The sequence below is a fragment of the Triturus cristatus genome, chromosome 12 (assembly GCF_964204655.1).
Source record: "Triturus cristatus chromosome 12, aTriCri1.1, whole genome shotgun sequence".
NCBI lineage: Eukaryota > Metazoa > Chordata > Amphibia > Caudata > Salamandridae > Triturus > Triturus cristatus.
This window is the reverse complement of record NC_140595.1, coordinates 515,078,129-515,097,580: the sequence shown is the minus strand read 5'-3', so window position 1 is coordinate 515,097,580 and position 19,452 is coordinate 515,078,129. Positions and strand designations below refer to the sequence as shown.

At 48.8% G+C, this 19,452-nt stretch overlaps 1 protein-coding gene across 7 annotated transcripts in view; it reads right to left on the bottom strand.

Moving 5' to 3' along the window:
* CHD9 (chromodomain helicase DNA binding protein 9) overlaps window positions 1-19,452 on the bottom strand; it is a 1,905,864-nt gene that overhangs the window by 600,496 nt on the left and 1,285,916 nt on the right. For all 7 annotated transcript variants that reach the window (XM_085637757.1, XM_085637759.1, XM_085637761.1 and 4 more), the window contains one exon: window positions 82-139. In XM_085637757.1, the coding sequence (XP_085493883.1) occupies window positions 82-139 (58 nt within the window). The remainder of the gene's footprint in view (window positions 1-81; window positions 140-19,452) is intronic.

Genomic DNA, 19,452 nt, shown 5'->3' with positions numbered 1-19,452 from the left:
GATTTAGAAAAAAAAGTTCAGCAGGAAGATATTCTAGATTTTGCCTGAAACATGAAGAATAAAAAGTTATTAACACAATACCTCCATATCATCTTTAAATAATGCAGGAGCTGGCTTATACTCTGGATCTTCCACATCCCTGTTGGAATTCCAATAAAATATTACAGTCAATTTTAGTAATGTTTATCTCCTTCATATAAATACAAAGTCAACTTCTAAAGTATTCAATCTGATTTTTATGTATTAAAATAGCATGCAAAATCAACGATATCCTGACCATCAACATTGTTATTTTTCCATTTAGGCAAGGCTAGTAAGTGGTTCAATGCATTTCTATGTATTAACCAGGAAGTCCTGCAGGACAGAGCAGCCAAAAGGCTGTCCCTGCAGACTTGACTGTCCAGGCAGTAGTGCTTGGTAAAAGTGTGCAGGATGCCCATGTTGCAGCCTGACAAAAGTGGAGGACTGGAACTCCACCTTGCAACGCCGTGGTCACAACCTTCGCTCTTAAGCCTTCAGGAGGTTGTTTCTTGGCCACAGCATGGCAATTGTTGATTATTGCTAGATAGTCCTTTTCTACACAGCACGACCTTTCTCTGACCCAACATACCCCACAAAGAGTTTGTTATTCACCTGTAACTCTTTAGTGCGCTCAAGATATAACGACAACTCTTTTTTGGGCAAAGACGGTGGACTCGCTCTTCCCCTTTCGAGGTGTGAGGAGGACCATATAAAGTGGGAAAGGTGACTGATAGCCCCTTGTGGAACGGTGTTACTACTTTCAATAATAAAGAGGCCCTAGTGCGAAGCACCAACTTATCAGGGAAGATGGTCAGGTAAGGAGGCCTGGGTGACAGTGCATGTAATTCGCTCACCCTCTAGGCAGGAGTTATTGGGACCAAAAAGGCTGTTTTGATGGTAAGCAGCCGGAGGGGGACAGTTGTGCAGCGGTTCGAATGGAGCACACATGAAGAAGCGGAGCACCAAATTAAGGTCCCACTGAGGCATGATGAATGGGCCAGGTGGGAAAATATGTACAAGCCCTTTAAGATATCTAGCTACAATAGGGGATTTAAAAAAAGAGGTTTGGTCTGGCAGCCTCAAGAAGGCAGGCAGGGAATTGAAAAGGACCCAACTCAAAACTTTACTCCACGGGGCCATCATGACCGAATATTTGAGGGGTAATATAGCACCCAACGGTCTGATTGTGGCAAACTCCCCACGAATTTTCCTGAGTGACCCTGAATTTAGACGGAGCTGGTCCTTGATTGCATGGAATGCAGCAGGGACTGGCTTGTCTTAATTATTAAGACTGCTAAAAGACTCTCAGATGCCCTTCTTATTGAAATAAAAACATTGGAAAATGGTTTGAAAACTCAAATCACAATTGCACAATTCAAAAAGAAATTGGATGAGAATAATAAAGTAATTAATGAGTATAAAGAATATCTTACTCAAGCCAAAATTACAAAATTTCAGAAAGATTTGAAAAAATTTAAATTTGAGAGTGTATTTCCATACTCGAGAGAGGATTACACCCCAACAGACAAGGATAACTCAGACTTCTCAGACGCAGGAAGCACAGGCTCTGGTAATTATTCCAGCGATACATCATCTGAAGGCCGGAAAGGCACTTCTAGGCGTAGAGGAAACCATCCAAGAAGGAATAGAGGTACATACATGCAAGGAGGTATGCAACAACAACCACCGTTCGGATGGAACCCCTTTATGCAAGCACCTTTCCAACCACCGCAGTTTGGATACCAATGGCAACCCTATCAACAACCTTTTTTAGGGAGAGGCCGGAGACGAGGAGGAGGCAATCGGAGAGGGCAACGGGTCCAATGGGATACAAACAGAGAAGACCTGACAGCACAGGAACCGGGACCCAGCACGAGCAAGAACGCACGGGAATACTGAACCTGAGCAACAGAATCCTCTCCCAACAACAAGAAAATGTCCTAAAAAAAGGACTAGGCTTCGTCCCGACGAATCGGTCAAATTTCTTTGATTTAAGAATTGAACTTGCCGAATTTTTTCGCAGACTTCGCCTGTCGGTGTTTTTCTCAGAAACAGAGGGACCGGAGGACCTGAGTGAATTGACAGACAAAAATACAGGCCTGCGTAAAATATCCAAATTCATTCCCCCGAATGACACTATGCCAATGGCATTACTAGCTTTTGAGAAGGCAGTAACATTGGATATCGATGAATTAAAAGATAACAACAACCAAAGATTCAATAACTTTACATTGATCGAACGGCAGACACTGGCAGAGTTTGACAAAATGCAGGATGTCATAATTAAACCAGCAGACAAGGGAGGAGCAACGGTGATACTACCCATCGAGATGTACAGAGATGAATGTATGAAATTACTCAATGACCGACGGAATTATTTACGATTACAGAGAGATCCAACTGGGAGCCTGAAACTGGAAATACAAGAGATGGTTTCGGAAGCAGTACAAGAGGGATGGATTACCAAGGCGGAAGAAAACTTTCTACAAGAACTTGACCCAAAAACTCCATACTTTTACATCCTCCCGAAAGTACACAAAAACATACATCCACCGCCAGGCAGACCGATTGTGTCAGGCATTGGTTCGGCACTTGAACCACTTTCAAGATTTGCCGACCATTTCTTACGACCAATGGTACAGAGAATGCCCTCATACCTTAAAGACACACAAGACATCTTATTGAAACTTCAAACTCTGAGCTTCGATCCTACCACCGATTATCTAATGACATTAGACGTGGAAGCATTATACACCAGTATTCCACAAGAGGCTTCACTTACGGTGATTGAAAATCTGCTGGGTCTGGAAAATTGGTCATCAATAACACCGATAAATTTTGTGGTTCAATGTGTACGATTAGCCCTAACAAGGAATTACTTTGAATTTGAAGGGGAGTATTTCCTACAAACCCATGGCACTTCAATGGGGATGACCTGCGCCCCTAGTGTAGCGTGCCTGTATGTGCATGACTTCGAAACACGCTTCATCTATAGTGATACCAATCCGTACCAATCCAACTTGGGGGTATGGAGAAGATTCATAGATGATATCTTCATAGTCTGGAAAGGAGATGCCGACAAAGCAAAAGAATTTCTGATGTGGCTAAACAACAGGGATGAATTTCTGAAGTTCACGATGACTCTAAAGAAAGATTCCATCACGTTTTTGGATTTAAAGATCTGGCCAGCGGAGGGGACACTAAAAACTGAAGTGTTCTACAAACCCACAGATGCCAACAACCTCCTCAGATATGACAGCTTCCACCCCAAAGCGTTGCGAGACAACTTGCCAGTAGGCCAATTCCTACGATTAAGGAGAAACTGTACCGAAAAAGCAAATTATGAAACTCATGCTAAAAAACTAACACAGAAATTGAAGACAAAGTGCTATCCTACAAAACTGATTAAACAAGCATATAAAAGGGCAAAAAACTGCAACAGAGAAGGGTTATTGGAACCAAAAAAGAAACCGGATGATAAAAAACTGGTATGCGTGACCACCTACGGAACAGATTCCAACATTGTAAAGAACATTGTTCTACGACATTGGAGAACACTGAATTCTGGGGGACTAAAACTAGAGAAACCACTGTTTGCATTTAAGAGAGGGAAATCAATCAAAGACTCTGTTGTGCACACCCGACCAAAAAAGAAACAATGCAGAACAGGCCAACAGAGCACACTCTGGAATCTACCAGAGGTAATTGGACACTACCCGTGCGGATCATGTAGTGTATGCAAACTAACAACACCGAGCAAAACAATCGACGTTGGCCTAAAAACACCGTGGGAACAAAGATCCTTCAGCAACTGCAACAGCCACAATGTAGTTTACCTAATCATGTGTATCTGCAATAAGATATACATTGGGATGACCACACGTAAAGTCAAGATCAGAATCAATGAGCACCGCAGTACATTTAGATGCGGAAAAACAATCACAAAAATGATGAGACACTTTCAAACACAGAGACATAATGAAAATGACTTTACTTGGACTGTAATTGAGAGACTACCAGACAGCTGCAACGAAAAACAATTGCTGAAACTAGAGCAAAGGTGGATCTATCGCCTGTCAAGTACAACATCAGGCCTTAACGAGGAAATTCCGTGGGGTTCTATGACTTAACTCTGCCACAGAACAAATATCCCTTGAACATGGCAAACAAATAAATCTCGCTGCAACTATTTGTATGAATAACTAGAAAAAAGTCGTACCTCCACTATGTAATACAATAACAACGAGGGTACAGGAGTAAAAGACAGGAGTAAAAGTACTGTAAACAAAATACAGCCTCCCGTATATAAAACAGAAGACTGGGGTGTAATATCAGACCTCGCTATATAGAAATTGGGAACACACGGGAATAACACCAAAGAGGTCGGGCAATAGACAACAACGTTCACACAACCTAAATAACAGACTAATCGACTGATTAGAATTACCCGCCGTGAATAGGTAGACAAGGAGAGTTCCAGTGGGGTTGCCCACATCTTACCCCCTATCACGGGTCATTAGGTCACACAGTGAGACATGCAATGTTCGTCCAAAACGGCGAAACGTTAACCTCACACCACATAAGAAACTTTCCCCAAAATAGCTACTCGAGGGATTGGCAAAATATGTTTTTAAATTGTAAAAAACAGATTCTCCGTTTCGAGGGGGATCGAACACCGCTTATCGGATCTAACAGAACTACATTTCCCATAATTCTTGTAGTTCAGCCGCATACACGGTCGAACAGCTGTGACTACGTTACCCAACTATAGAGAATCGGGATTGGGACAGAACAGCCCTCCAATTAGGTTCGTGTAACGTCTTTTAAAAGCCGAAACTACCGTACTCACATCTCCGACGGCAGACGGTGTGGTTGACTAGGTGCAACGGCGGTGCGGTGTCCTTGACGAAGTAAGTGAGCGCGAGGGAGCACTATTTAAATTTTGACGCTTGTTGTCCCGAACTATCTGATATGAAGATAGGGACTCTCTTAGAGTTTTAAACAACTAACGGTTCCGCTTTTTTATTTAAAAAAGACGTGCTGCAGTGTAAATAAAAGGGGCTCCCAAACATAATAGATATAAGAGGGGGTGAGTTCACCATAAAACGCACGATATGAAGGCTTCAGCAGAAACGAGTGCTTTTACGTGAATAAGAATGAGCATCTCTTTCTCTATACCTAACGCAAACAAAGAATTAACATGGAAATAATGGTCCTAAACCAACGATCTTGTAGAGAACTAGGTTAACATCAATAGATCGGCTTTAAACGTGATGGCCATACAAAATTTGCCTTTATTTACCTTTTACGCAGTGTTTGACTACAGGACAGCACCTGAACACACGAGATCCGCATGATGCCAGTAGGCATCGGGCAGTAGGTGAGCGCCTGTAGGTTGAACTATACTGGATGAAAGGGATACACGCGATCCCAGCGCATGGTTGTATATATAAGAACGAATAAACAACACGACAAGGAAACGGGTGCTAAAATAGAGACCAATAGGATCAGTGACTAAGAGAAACAGCCTAGCCACAATCCGTTCACTCATAGTCAAACACAAATAGTATGATGATCACGTTGTGTGGTGAAAAGATGTGGGTGTGATGTGGCGGTGAGTAGACTGAGATGGTTAATGGATTACACTAAGCCCTAAAATAGAGAGCACATAGACAGGTGGCACACCATCACTGCAACTAGAAATCAATGACTACGAGCACAAGACGGGCTGTAGACAGATTCTGTTGTTGTGTCGTTGAAGAAATACATGTTAATTTTTTGTTCTATGTCCAATAGAAAAATTCTACTGAAGTCGGATGGTACATACGGACAGGTGAGTGCATTAGGCCTCACGTACGAATGGGTTGCATGTAATCACATGTACGGCTAAACCGCAGGGACCTTAGAGCATAAGGAACAGAAAGATATTGCCCTGACGAAGGCCCCCAGACCCGATTGGGCTACAAGACGGGCCGAAACATGTTGGCACACGGTTGTGGGTACATTTGAACAGAATTGAGTTCAAAAGAACCCCGATAATAAGTTTTTATTGATATCATGAGTGCCCAGGAATAAAGGATTCGAAAGAGGGTACACTCATAGGTATTTTTAATTTGATCTGGTTCCCTGCCTAACCAGTTGTTCATTTATCTAAGAACTCCCAGTACATCTTTGGTTGAGTCCGCCCAGAGAGTACCACCTTCTCTGGGTGTGGAGTAACTGCCTATGATGAAGCATGTCACTATTATGTGAGTGAGGCTTTTACTTCAATATCTTTGATATTCCACCTGTAAAGTAGATAGTTGAACAACATTCTAACACTACTCTGAATCTGGTATTCTGCCAATTCAATAGTGGTTGCTTTTTGTGATAAAAAGTTATTTTGGGAGAACGCAACCACGTTGTTTATTCTCTCACTCTCTGTTTGTGATAAAAGGGCTGAAAGATACCCGTTAAGAGTGCCCAGATCAGAGACCTGCTGGGCAAGGGTCAAAATAAAGAGAACGACTTGAGAGAGGGAAGCAGAAAGAGGATCAATAGACCTTTCTGTATAGTCATTTAAAAAATGTTGCCACCGGCAGGCATACACAGTCCTGGTAGAGGGACACCTGGCTGCCAAAATAACATTGCATACTTTGGGAGGAAGGTTGAATGCTATCAAACGCCACCGCTCAATCTCCATGCAAGAAGGCATAGAGTTGACAGGTTCAGGTGGAGGACCCTCCCCTGCTGCTGCGACAGAAGATCCTCCAGAAGGGGCAGCCTGATCAAAGTATCACTGCTCAGTTGGAGAAGCTTGGCATACCAGACTCTCCCCGCCCAATCCAGAGCCACAAGAATGACTTGGGCCTGGTTGTTCCTGATCTTCTTGAGCTCTCTGGACAAGAGTGGTATTGGCGGATAGGTGTACAGTAGGCCTGAGCTCCACTCAAAACGAAAAGCATTGCTCAGTGAGTACCCCCTTGGAAACTCCAGTACGCAAAATTAGATTGCTGACACTGCACATTCACGGCATAGGCTAAGAGATCTGTTGCACCCACCCGGATGGAGACGCCATTCGTAAACCACTAGGCTTTGATGGTTGATTGTGTCTGCCCTGGCCCGGTCGCGCCTGAACGTCTTCAGCACTCTGGGCAGAAGTAGTATAGGCGGAAAGGCGTACAACAGACCGCAACTCCACTCGCGACGAAAGGCGTCCCAGAGCGAGTGCCGCCTTGGAAACTCAAACATGCAGAACTGCTGACATTGCGCATTCTCTTCGGTGGCAAATAGATCTAACCAAGGCTCTCCCCACAGCCGAAAGAGGCCTTGTGCCACATCCGAGTTGAGACGCCATTCGTGATCCATCATGCACCAGCGGCTGAGTTCGTCTGCTCTGGCGTTCAGAGAACCTGACAGATGTTGAACCACCAGGGTGATGCCCTGATGTTCCAGCCATGTCCAGAGGTGCTCTGACAAAGGGTCCACGACCCCACCCCGCCCTGTTTTTTGCAATACCACATGGCGGTGGTGTTGTCCGTGAACACCTGCACTACACTTCACCTGACAGAGGGAAGGAATGCCTTCCGTGCAAGTCGGATCGCCCTCAGCTCCAGAAGGTTGATATGGAGCCGGGACTCCGCGGGAGACCAGAGGCCTCTGATCTCCGCCTCTCCCATGTGGCCTCCCATCCCCGGAGGGACGCATCAATCACTACTACGTGCTCCGGTTGGGGTAGGGAGATGTATCTGCCACTGACCCAATCGCGGTCCGTGAGCCACCACTGCAACTGCTGTGCAGTGCCCTCCGAGATCAAGACCTGGTCGGACAGGTTGCCCCGATGCTGGGCCCACTGAAACTTCAGGTCCCACTACAGAGCCCGCATTCACCACCTGGCGTGATGCACCAATAGGATGCAGGAGGCCATCAGACCCAGAAGCCGCAGCACCAACCTGACCGACACCCGGGATAGAGGCTGAAAGATGGGAATCAGAGCCTAAATATCCTGGACCTGCTGTTCCGGAGGATAGGCCCGGAATTGCGCCGAGTCCAGAACCGCTAAAATGAAGAGGAGCTTCTGGGAGGGACTCAGATGCGACTTCGGCACATTGATGGAGAACCCTAGCAAATGCAAAAGGTCGGCCGTAGTTTGGAGGTGGGAGACGACTGCCTGGGGCGAGCCCGCCTTCAGCAACCAGTCGTCGAGATAGGGGAGGACTGGCACCCCCAATCTGCGCAGATGAGCTGCGACCACCGCCATCACTTTCGTGAACACCCGAGGGGCACTGGTGAGGCCGAAGGGGAGCACGGTAAACTGAAAATGCTCTTGACCCACCGTGAACCGCAGGTAACGCCGGTGGGCCGGCAGGACGGGGATGTGGGAATAAGCGTCCTTTAAGTTCAACGCTACCATCCAGTCTCCAGGGTCTAGAGCAGCCAGAGCCTGAACTAAGGTGAGCATCTTGAACTTCTCCTTCCGGAGGAAGGCGTTGACGCTCCTGAGGTCCAAGATACGGCGTAGGCCCCCTTTGCCCTTCTTGGTAACCAGAAAGTAGTGAGAGTAACAACCACGACCTACTTCTGGACCAGGAACGCGCTCGATGGCCCCCTTGGCCAAGAGGGCCGTATCTTCCTCCTGTAGAACTTTCAAGTGATCCCCGACATGCGGTGGTACTGTGGTGGCATGGTTGGAGGGGGTCGCCTCGAAGAGGAGGGAGTAGCCCCTTCGGACGATTTGCAGCACCAGTGGAGCAGGTGATGGGGAACTCTGCCTCCCACTGGCATGGAATGGGCCTGAAAGCACGGACTAGGAGGGCTTTGAGGCAGATGCTGCTGGGGTAGACGTGGACGGACCGGCACGTTGTCCCCCTGTACTGCCTAGGCAGAATCCACGTCTGCGTGGAGGTTGGATCTGCGGCCTGTGGCTAGGCGGACAAGAGGGGGCGCCCCTTCCTTGGCCACGCAAGGGGCGAAAAGCGGAAGTTTGTGGGCGCGGGGCCAAGAGGCCCAAGGACTTGGCCATAGCCCTGGAGTCCTTTAAGTGCTCCAGTGCACTATCCGCTTTGTCGCCAAAAAGGCGACTGCCATCGAAGGGCATGTCCACGAGGGTGCTCTGGACATCCCCAGAAAAACTCATGGACCGCAGCCAGGCGTGGCGACGAAGCGCCACCATGGTCGACATTGCTCTACCCAGCGAGTCCGTAGTGTCCAGTCCACATCGGACTGCATGCCGCGCTGCATCCCGCCCCTCGGCAAGAGCCTGGGCGAGCCGAGTCCGGGCCTCCTCCGGACACTGGGGCAGCACGTCCTCCACCGTATCCCACAGGGAGTGGGAGTAACAGTCCAAAAGACAAGCGGTGTTAATAGACCGCAACCCCAAAGTAAGGGAGGAGAACAGCATCTTACCAAACTGTTCTAGTCTCTTGGATTCCCGATCCGGGGGAGCAGACGGGAAGGAGGTCTGGGAAGTGGAGGCCTGGATAACCAGGCTCTCGGGTGTGGGGTGCATGGACAGAAAACTGGGGTCGCCCGGTGCAGGGCGGTGGCGCCGGGCCACGTTCCGGTCCACAGGAGGTACTGTGGAGGGCTTGGACCAGGTGCCCTTGAGAACGTCAACCAGTGCTTCATTAAACTGCAGCAGAGGCTCCGAGGCGCTTGCTGACGGTTGGAGCACTTCAGCGAGGAGGTTAGTCCTCACGGCCACAGCAGGTAGCTCCAGCCCCAAGGGCTTCGGCCACCTTGCGCAGCACCACGGAAAATGCAGCACCTTCCTCCGATGCCACGGTCGGAGGAGAGATGAAGCCAGTGTCAGGGGAGGTATCCAGACCACTGGCATCCCCCAGCTCATCTGCCCAGTCCTGAGATAACTGACCCTGCCGGGTCAGAGGGTCCTCAGGCCCCTCCCAGTCGTCACCGTCATCCAATTCCTGGTAGACAGGAGGAATGATCGGAGCTGGGCCCGGACCGGGACTAAACTGGGGAACGGCGCCGTCCGAAGGCGGCACCGGAGTCGGCGCCGGCGGAGGGGTCTTGAGATCGACCGGCGCCGACTGGGATTCAGGCCTGGATCCCGCGGGGAACTGCGGCGCCGGGGCCGGAGCCGCCGGTTCGCTACGCCTCCCGGTCGAGCCTGCGGGGCCCGAAGGCACGCCGGCAGAGCCAGGGTCCTCATGGCCTCGAGGAAGGCACTGATCTCCGCCGGAGTCGCGCCAGTCCCAGGGACCGGCGGGTATGGGGAGGGACGCGACTCCTGCGGCCCCAACGGAGCCGTGTGGGTGGTACCACCTGAACCCTCGGCCGAGTCTCGCGACCGGCCGACTTCTTACTATGCTTCGACTTACCCGAAGACTAGGAACCCGACGAGTGGTGGTGATGGCTGTGGCTCCGCGACCGGTACCTCGACCTCCTCCTCGACCGGGACCGTGAACAGCGCGGAGCCGACTGCCGGAGCTCGAGTAGCTTGTGGGACCGCTCCCTCCTAGCCTTCGAAGTCAAGGCCCGGCAGTCGGGGCACGACTCGGCATCGTGGTCGGGCCCCAGGCAGTAAAGGCACCGGCGGTGGTGGTCCTTAACCGACATCAGTCGGTGACAGGAGTCACAAGCCTTAAAGACAGGCATCCCTACCGGCACCAGAGTCAAGTCGACGGGAATCGAACCAAAAGAGTTCAAATATTTTAGTCAAAAAATGACTAAAGGGTATCCTCTTCCCGGATCGGAACTTACTGGTGCAGAAAAAAGAAGAACTGACATCAGCGCGCGAGTGCGGCGTCTAAGTACTCCAACGACGTCATCCCGGCGATCACGACGCCGATGATGGATGCGGAGCTGCAGACGACGTCTAGCGACGTGCAAGGGTATTGCTGACGAAAAATCTTTCCGGATCCAGCCTGACGCCTGGGGATATTCTAAGGTGAGGAATCTAACTAACGTGTTTCTTTCAGATGCACTAGTTTAAATATGGCTATTCTGGATATTGTTTTGACATCCAAACATGATGTTCGAGTCTCTCGCCAAGAGGCTCAGGACTGTCGTATGTTGACTGCGTTTTGGTTTTTGTGGAGCTCCCACTTTTGTCAACTATAAAGGCTTTGTTTAGGTTTGAGGCCAGCTTTCTTCACTGCTTCAAATTTTGCATGACAACTAAAGTTTGTGTTGGTTCCCGGGTATCTGGGATATCCAACTATATCACTCAAACAGTCTGTGCAAGTTTGGCCTACTCAAAGAACTATCCAGGCCAAATCCAAAACTCGCGTTTGCTTCTTAAAGCGCAATAAATCTGTTACACTGGTACAGGTAACCTTACTGTATCACAATCCCCTTCCCTCAACTGTAATACTGTAATTTCACTGGTGATGCATTTAAAAACTCCATGCACCAAATATCTAGGTCCACAATGAATGGGAGGCACCTCATGACAATTAACTGCTCAATCACAGAATATACCCACCTGTTGATTTATAAATGGCCATTGAGACAGAGTTTAAGTTCCCAGAGTGGTCTGTCTTCGCGTCCACTCAAGCAATCATTTTTCCCCAATTACTATCCTCCTCCATCCATTTAAACGCGAGAGTAACCACAGAAATTCAAATGGTTTTCAATAGATACCCTCACTTATAAAGCATGCGTTTCATAAACTTTATGAATCCCACACTTTACAATTGAGGGTATCCATTGAAAACCTGCTTATTTACTCCCACGTCCAGATTGTCAGTTTGGATTTGTAGCCCTTCTGTATTCCCCAGCTCCCAAACACTATTTATTCTATCATGGCCCTGGGTTTCATACAGAACAGTATCCATCCCATGAAATTCAGCCCAAACTCCAATTCCTACAATACACTAAGCCTGTATTCCCACATCAGCTTATCAAAGGCTTTTTCAATATCAAGAGTTGCAAGCACAAAGAGCTCTATGCAGTCTCAAGTGAGCAAGACATACATGCAAGTCATCTTATACTTAAAATCTGTATTAAGCATAGATAATGACGCGTAAGGATTAGTTACTTACCTGTAATCCTAGTTCTCATCCAGGGGCATACCCATCAAAATCATAATCTATGAATAATCCCCGCCCACGTGCGGGATCCCGGAGCATATACAAAATACATATATATACATATATATGCATATGTGAAAACCTATACAAGCAGCCTAAAATGTTTCAAACATGGCAATGCTGAAATTACATAGGTTTGCATTGTAGTACCCCCTAACCCATAAGGAAAAAAGGAAGCACTAAGCCAACTGTCACACAACAATGCTTTATTGCCATAAAGCAAACTTGTAATTGCAGGCATTTGCCTGTAGGCTGCAGTAGAGTATCAAGAAAACAAAGAAAACTGACACCTTGCCTTTAAGGCATTAGAGTCGGGGGACCGTGCCTTTAAGACCTCCAGGAGACCCCTTGCTCCCATGATGCACCACAGGTGACAGTTAGGTCAGTTCTTTTTGACTGTGCACTCGCACCTGAGTAGATCTACGATCAATAAACAATTGCGAGAAGTTGGCCTGATATATGATGTCAGTAATTCTAGTGTACACCTTGTATCAGTCCAAACAACCCTTATGGTGATTGGTTGTAAAGTCAACCTTATAGACCAGCTATCCTAGTGGTAGCATGGACAAGAGCAGTCTTAGGCTAAACTCTGAATGGCATGTGAAGCCAGCTGTTATACCATTTGTAACCCCTTGAATACCAAATGAAAGGACACCACAACAGATATATATATAAAATAAAGTGTATTTATTCTAGTCAAACCCTCAGCACTCTTTATGAGATTCGAGGTAAGTACAACACAGTCTTATTTAAGCATACATTAAGTCACACAGGTAAGTAATACAGTTAGGCCCTAGGGGCCACGCAAACCATATACTAAGTAAGTGGTATAAGTACCACTGTCACGGAAATAGGATAGGCCTAGGGAATCGCTGGGGCTACACTATACTACCCAAGGTTAGGAAGTGGGAGGCCCACTGGATTCAGGTGCAGAGTGGAAACACTCACGCGTAATGCGTATAATCGATAGAAATAGTACAGTTCGGAATTAAGCAGTTTTAGGACACTTCTGGTATAGCTAGAAAGTCGAGACTCGGAAACTAGACACTAGGATAGTCAATACCCTTGTGAGCACCGGAGTACCCAAGTTACCTAGCCCACGGGCTGCGGGTGCATAGGTGTGAACTTGCGTCGGGTTTCGTCGTGGACTTCTATGGATGCCTGAAGGAAAGTTGCTGACAGGCAGTCAGTGAAGAGTGTCCAGTGGATCCCAAGGCCGGGATCAAGAAGTAAGGATACCTGCAAGCAGAAGGGACAGAGTCTGGGTCACTAGCCAGTGACCACGGGAACCAGGAAGGAACCAGGCGATGTCGGGAGATTGCAGGTCAAGAGGTGAAGCTTGTCGCAGCAGCCACGGGTACCAGGAGACGTCGAGGACGACCAGGACCAGGAGGCGAGCTGTCCCACGAAGGCTCTTGCTGTCGGCGGCGAAGTCGAACTAGGACTCACCAAGCCTTGGCAAGCGGAACCCACGAAGAATGGAGGACTTGCTTCTGGTGCAGACCAGGAAGGTCTGGGGTGCTTCTCTTTTGCAGAGGAGCAGGAACCAGTCTGGAGGAGCCAAACCAGCAGTGGAAAATCAAAGGTGTGTCGTCGCAAAGGTTACTAGCCAACGGGCTAGTAACCGGACAGACGCGGCAAGCAGGAAAATGCAGAAGGGCCCCACGCAGGACTCGTGGAGTGTGGGGGGCTGATCTTCGGTGCAGATGGTGGTTGGGGCTTCTCAATCCCCGGTGCACAACTTCGAGGGTGCCTCAGAAGCTGCGCTGGAAGATACTCACCACTTTTCCCAGGTAGCCGGTCCCACGTCTCTCGTCGCCTCCACGGATCTCAGTTCGGCTGTGGATGTGGATCAGGGTCGGAGAAGTCTGGAAGTCAAGGCCCTGGTCAGGCTCTGCAGTCGGTCCCTCGTAGAACTTCAGCAAAGCAAAGGGTAAGTCTCTTGATGGTGCCTGTTCGCACAGGGTAGCCACTCCTTGGCCACAAGGGAGATTCTTCAGTCTTCTTCTTTCGTCGAATGTCGAAGGTCCAGAGTTTCTGATCAAGTTGCAGGTTCAGGATAATCTAATCTCCTGGGGCCCAGCTACCACACTTATACTAATCTGGGGGGCTGGGTGGCCTGCTAGGTCACGTCTTATGGGTGGGACCTGGGAGGGGGGTGGTTACACCCCCTTCCCTTTGTCCAGTTTCGAACCAGGACTGGGGCTGGAGTGCCCCAGCACCGGTTTGAACTGGACTATGCATGGGACACTTTGTGTGCCCCAGGCAGTGTCTCGTTTCTTTTATCCCTCCCTGCCCCAATACACTAAGGTCTGTCTGGGGTGGTGCTCACACCTCCCAAGGCAGGAAACCTATTGTCCAAGCCTCCCGTGCCGGGATCACTCCCAGCAGCAGGAGGTCAGACTTGTGTCGTGGCAGCAGCATCCATTATGTGATGCTGGGGCTCTGGTTAACTTTAACCGGGTAAGTAGGTTTTTAACATGTCTCTCCCTCTAGAAGTGGGGAATAATATCCTCATCACCAGAAATAGTATGGGGGTATTATTCCAAAGTGTTAGACACCTTACACGACATGTTTTGATAAATCCAAACCATAGTTACCATAACCGTTTAAGATTATAAGGTACTTTAAGAGTATATGGTAGGCTATATCATAGAACAGCTATAAGGACATGGTTCCGAAAGCTGCAGACAGGCTCAGCTCATGCTAGAGCACCATCTCACATGTTACCAAGCACTCTGCCTCCAGGATTGTTAAGGCCTGCCATAGGAGTGGCTGATAGGTACACATGTGTCTATATTAAGGGTAGATATAGGTATACTATATCTAAGCAAGGGGTGATTACACGACCTTGCCCCAGCTGAGTGATCAGCCAGTTGTGTCTGATTGGAAGACCAGACCAGGGGTGGCATAATACATGCTGCAGCCCCTGGGAGGCTTAGGGTACACCTATGCCCTGGGTACCTAGGGTACACTGTACAGGGTCCAATAAGGTGATCCTTACCAATTGTGTATGTACCTAGGGTACATGGAGTCCATTTTAAAGAGAGAGCAGACAGCCTGAGACCCTGAATGGCAGGATCTCAGGTCAACTAAGTCGAAAAACCAGCTAGACCCTAGGCAAAAAGTTGGGGGTAACCATAGTCAGATATCCACCTTCCTACAACAATAACTTGATGAGAAATTCTCGTCCGGGGAGGTGGGTGGGTCGCTTATGACTTTGATGAGTATACCCCTGGATGAGAACTAGGATTACAGGTAAGTAACTAATCCTTCTCATCCAGGGGATACTCATCAATAGTCATAATCTATGAATAGAGCAGCAAGCCCATACCCAAAGTCTCGCGGACGAGCAATATAGTATCTAGAACATGCATTAACATCACCTTAGCATAGCAGTTATGCAAACAAATTCCTCAAAGAGGCTTGCCCCACCAGGGCGTCGGCCTGTGCGTCTGAATCTAGGCAATAATGGCGTGTAAAGGTATGTATGGAACGCCATGTAGCCGCTGTGAGAAGTTGGCCTGATGTATGATGTCACTAGTTCTAGTGTACACCTTATATCAGTCCAAACAACCCTTATGGTGATTGGTTGTAAAGTCAACCTTATAGACCAGCTATCCTAGTGGTAGCATGGACAAGAGCAGTCTTAGGCTAAACTCTGAATGGCATGTGAAGCCAGCTGTGAGACCATATATAATCCCTTGAATACCAAATGAAAGGACACCACAACAGATATATATATATAAAATAAAGTGTATTTATTCTAGTCAAACCCTCAGCACTCTTTATGAGATTCGAGGTAAGTACAACACAGTCTTATTTATGCATACATTAAGTCACACAGTTAAGTAATACAGTTAGGCCCTAGGGGCCACACAAACCATATACTAAAGAAGTGGTATAAGGACCACTGTCACGGAAATAGGATAGGCCTAGGCCTAGGGAATCGCTGGGGCTACACTACACTAGCAACAGTTAGGAAGTGGGAGGCCCACGGGATTCAGGTGCAGAGTGGAAACACTCACGCGTAATGCGTATAGTCGATAGAAATAGTACAGTTCTGAAATAAACAGTTTAAGGACACTTCTGAAGCAGCTAGAGAGTCGAGACTCGGAAACTAGACCCTAGGATAGTCACTACCCTTGTGAGCACCGAAGTACCCAAGTTACCTAGCCCACGGGCTGCGGGTGCATAGGTGTGAACTTGCGTCGGGTTTCGTCGTGGACTTCTATGGATGCCTGAAGGAAAGGTGCTGACAGGCAGTCAGTGAAGAGTGTCCGGTGGATCCCAAGGCTGGGATCAAGAAGAGAGGAGACCTGCAAGCAGAAGGGACAGAGTCAAGGTCACTAGCCAGTGACCACGTGGGACCAGGAAGGAACCAGGCGCTGTCGTGAAGATTGCAGTGGAAGGTGAAGCTTGTCGCTGCAGCCACGGGGACCAGGAGACGTCAAGGACGACCAGGACCAGGAGGTGAGCTGTCCCACGAAGGCTCTTGCTGTCGGCGGCCTTGAAGTCGAGCTAGGACTCACCAAGCCTTGGCAAGCGGAACCCACGAAGAACGGAGGACTTGCTTCTGGTGCAGACCAGGAAGGTCTGGGGTGCTTCTCTTTTGCAAAGAAGCAGGAGCCAGTCTGGAGGAGCCAAACCAGCGGTGCAGATTTCAGGATGCGTCGTCACAAAGGCCACTAGCCAACGGGCAAGCAACCGGACAGACGCGGCAAGCAGGAAAATGCAGAAGGGCCCCACGCAGGACTCGTGGAGTGTGGGGGGCTGATCTTCGGTGCAGATGGTGCTTGGGGTTGGGGCTTCTCAATCCCGGTGCACAACTTCGAGGGTGCCTCAGAAGCTGCGCTGGAAGATACTAGCCACTTTTCCCAGGTAGCCAGTCCCACGTTTCTCGTCGCCTCCACGGATCTCAGCTCGGCTGTGGATGTGGATCAGGGTCGGAGAAGTCTGGAAGTCAAGGCTCTGGTCGGGCTCTGCAGTCGGTCCCTCGTAGAACTTCAGCAAAGCAAAGGGTAGTCTCTTGATGGTGCCTGTTTGCACAGGGTAGCCACGCCTTGGCCACAAGGGAGATTCTTCAGTCTTCTTCTTTCGTCGAATATCGAAGGTCCAGAGTTTTTGTTCAAGTTGCAGGTTCAGGATAATCTAATCTCCTGGGGCCCAGCTACCACTCTTATCCAAATCTGGGGGGCTGGGTTACCTGCTAGGTCACGCCTTATGGGTGGGACCTGGGAGGGGGGTGGTTACACCCCCTTCCCTTTGTCCAGTTTCGCGCCAGGACTGGGGCTGGAGTGCCCCAGCACCGGTTTGAACTGGACTATGCACGGGACACCTTGTGTGCCCCAGGCATGTCTCTACACTAAGGCCTGTCTGGGGTGGTGCTCGCGCCTCCCAAGGCAGGAAACCTATTGTCCAAGCCTCCCTTGCCGGGATCACTCCCAGCAGCAGGAGGTCAGACTCGTGTCTGTGGCAGCAGCATCCATTTTGTGATGCTGGGGCTCTGGTTAACTTTAACCGGGTAAGTAGGTTACAACATGTCTTCTCCCTCTAGAAGGGAGGGATAATATCCTCATCCCCAGAAATGGTATGGGGGTATTATTCCAAAGTGTTAGACACCTTACACGACATGTTTTGATAAAGCCAAACCATAGTTACCATAACCGTTTAAGATTATAAGGCACTTTAAGAGTATATGGTAGGCTATATCATAGAACAGCTATAAGGACATGGTTCCGAAAGCTGCAGACAGGCTCAGCTCATGCTAGAGCACCATCTCACATGGTACCAAGCACTCTGCCTCCAGGATTGTTAAGGCCTGCCATAGGAGTGGCTGATAGGTACACATGTGTCTATATGCAAGTTAGGTATAGGAATACTACACCTAAGCAAAGAGTGATTACACTACCTTGCCCCAGCTGAGTGGTCAGCCGGTTGTGTCATAATGGAAGGTCAGGCTAGGGGTGGCATAATACATGCTGCAGCCCCTGGTAGGCCTAGGGTACACCTATGCCCTGGGTACCTAGGGTACACTGTACAGGGGCCAATAAGGTGATCCTATCCAAATAGGTTATGCACCTAAAGTACATAGTTCAATTTAGAGAGAGAACAGCAGGGCTGTGGGTCTGATTAGCAGGCCCACAGCCACATCCAAGTCGAAAACCAGTAAAGCAAAAGCAAAAAGTGGGGGTGAACATAGAAAGCAGACCCTACTCTCCTACAGCCGCTTTGCAAATTTCAGACATGAGAACGTTGCGAAGGAGAGCTACAGTAGAAGCTTTCCCTCTAGTAGAGTGTGCTCTTGGTCTAACCTGTAGAACCTTGTGAGACAGTTGATAAGTCAAGGCTATACAAGAGACAATCCATCTAGAAATGGACCTCTTGGAGGCAGCCAGCCCGGTATTTTTTGGACCGTAATTGACAAAGAGCCTGTCAGACTTTCTAAGCGAAAGGGTTTTGGCAAGATAAAATTTCAATACGCTCCGGAGGTCTAGAGAATGTAAGGCTCTCTCCGGAGGAGTGGTTGGCTGAGGAAAGAAAGTGGGCAGCGTGATCACCACTCTATTGGTATGGAACACAGTATAAGGTTCCTTGCAGCAGAGGGCCTGAATTTCACTTACCCTGCAGGCAGAAGTGATGGCTACTAAGAAGGCAGCCTTCCAGGTCAGATGCTGTAAGGATGCCTTATGGATAGGCTCGAAAGGAGCTCCCATCAACAGAGAGAACAATGTTGAGTTCCCAGGGAGGGGAAGGAGACCTCACTGGTGGAAATACTTTTTTAAGCCCTTCTAGGAAATCTTTGACTACCAGCATCTGGAAGAATGATGCCTGGGTAGGAGATTTTCTATAAGTTGTGATAGCAGCTAAGTGGACTCTGATAGATGTATACTTTAGACCCGACTTTGCTAAGTGTAACAAGTAGGGGAGAATAACCTGTTCCTGACCCTGGATTGGATCAAGGGCGTTATCTCTACACCAAATGTAGAACCTCTTCCACTTGAAGGCATAAGACTTCCTAGTGGAGGGCCTTTTTGCTTCTCGCAGAATGTTCATACAGTCTGCCGGAAGATCTAAATGTCCGTACTGGATGAGTTCAGGAGCCATGCCGTCAAGCGAAGAGAGGGGAGGTTGGGATGGAACACACTCCCCTGGCTCTTGGTCAGTATGTTCAGCAGGCAAGGCAATCTCCGGTGTGGCACCTCTGACAGCTGGAGTAGAACCGGGTACCACCACTGGCGGGGCCACTCCGGAGCTATCAGGATCATCCGCGTTCTGGTCCTGTAGAATTTCTGTATCACCGCTGGGATGAGAGGGAGAGGAGGAAAAGCGTACAGCAATGTCCGCGACCAGCTGATCAAAAGTGCGTTCCCCTGAGATCCCTGTTGGGGAAACCTGA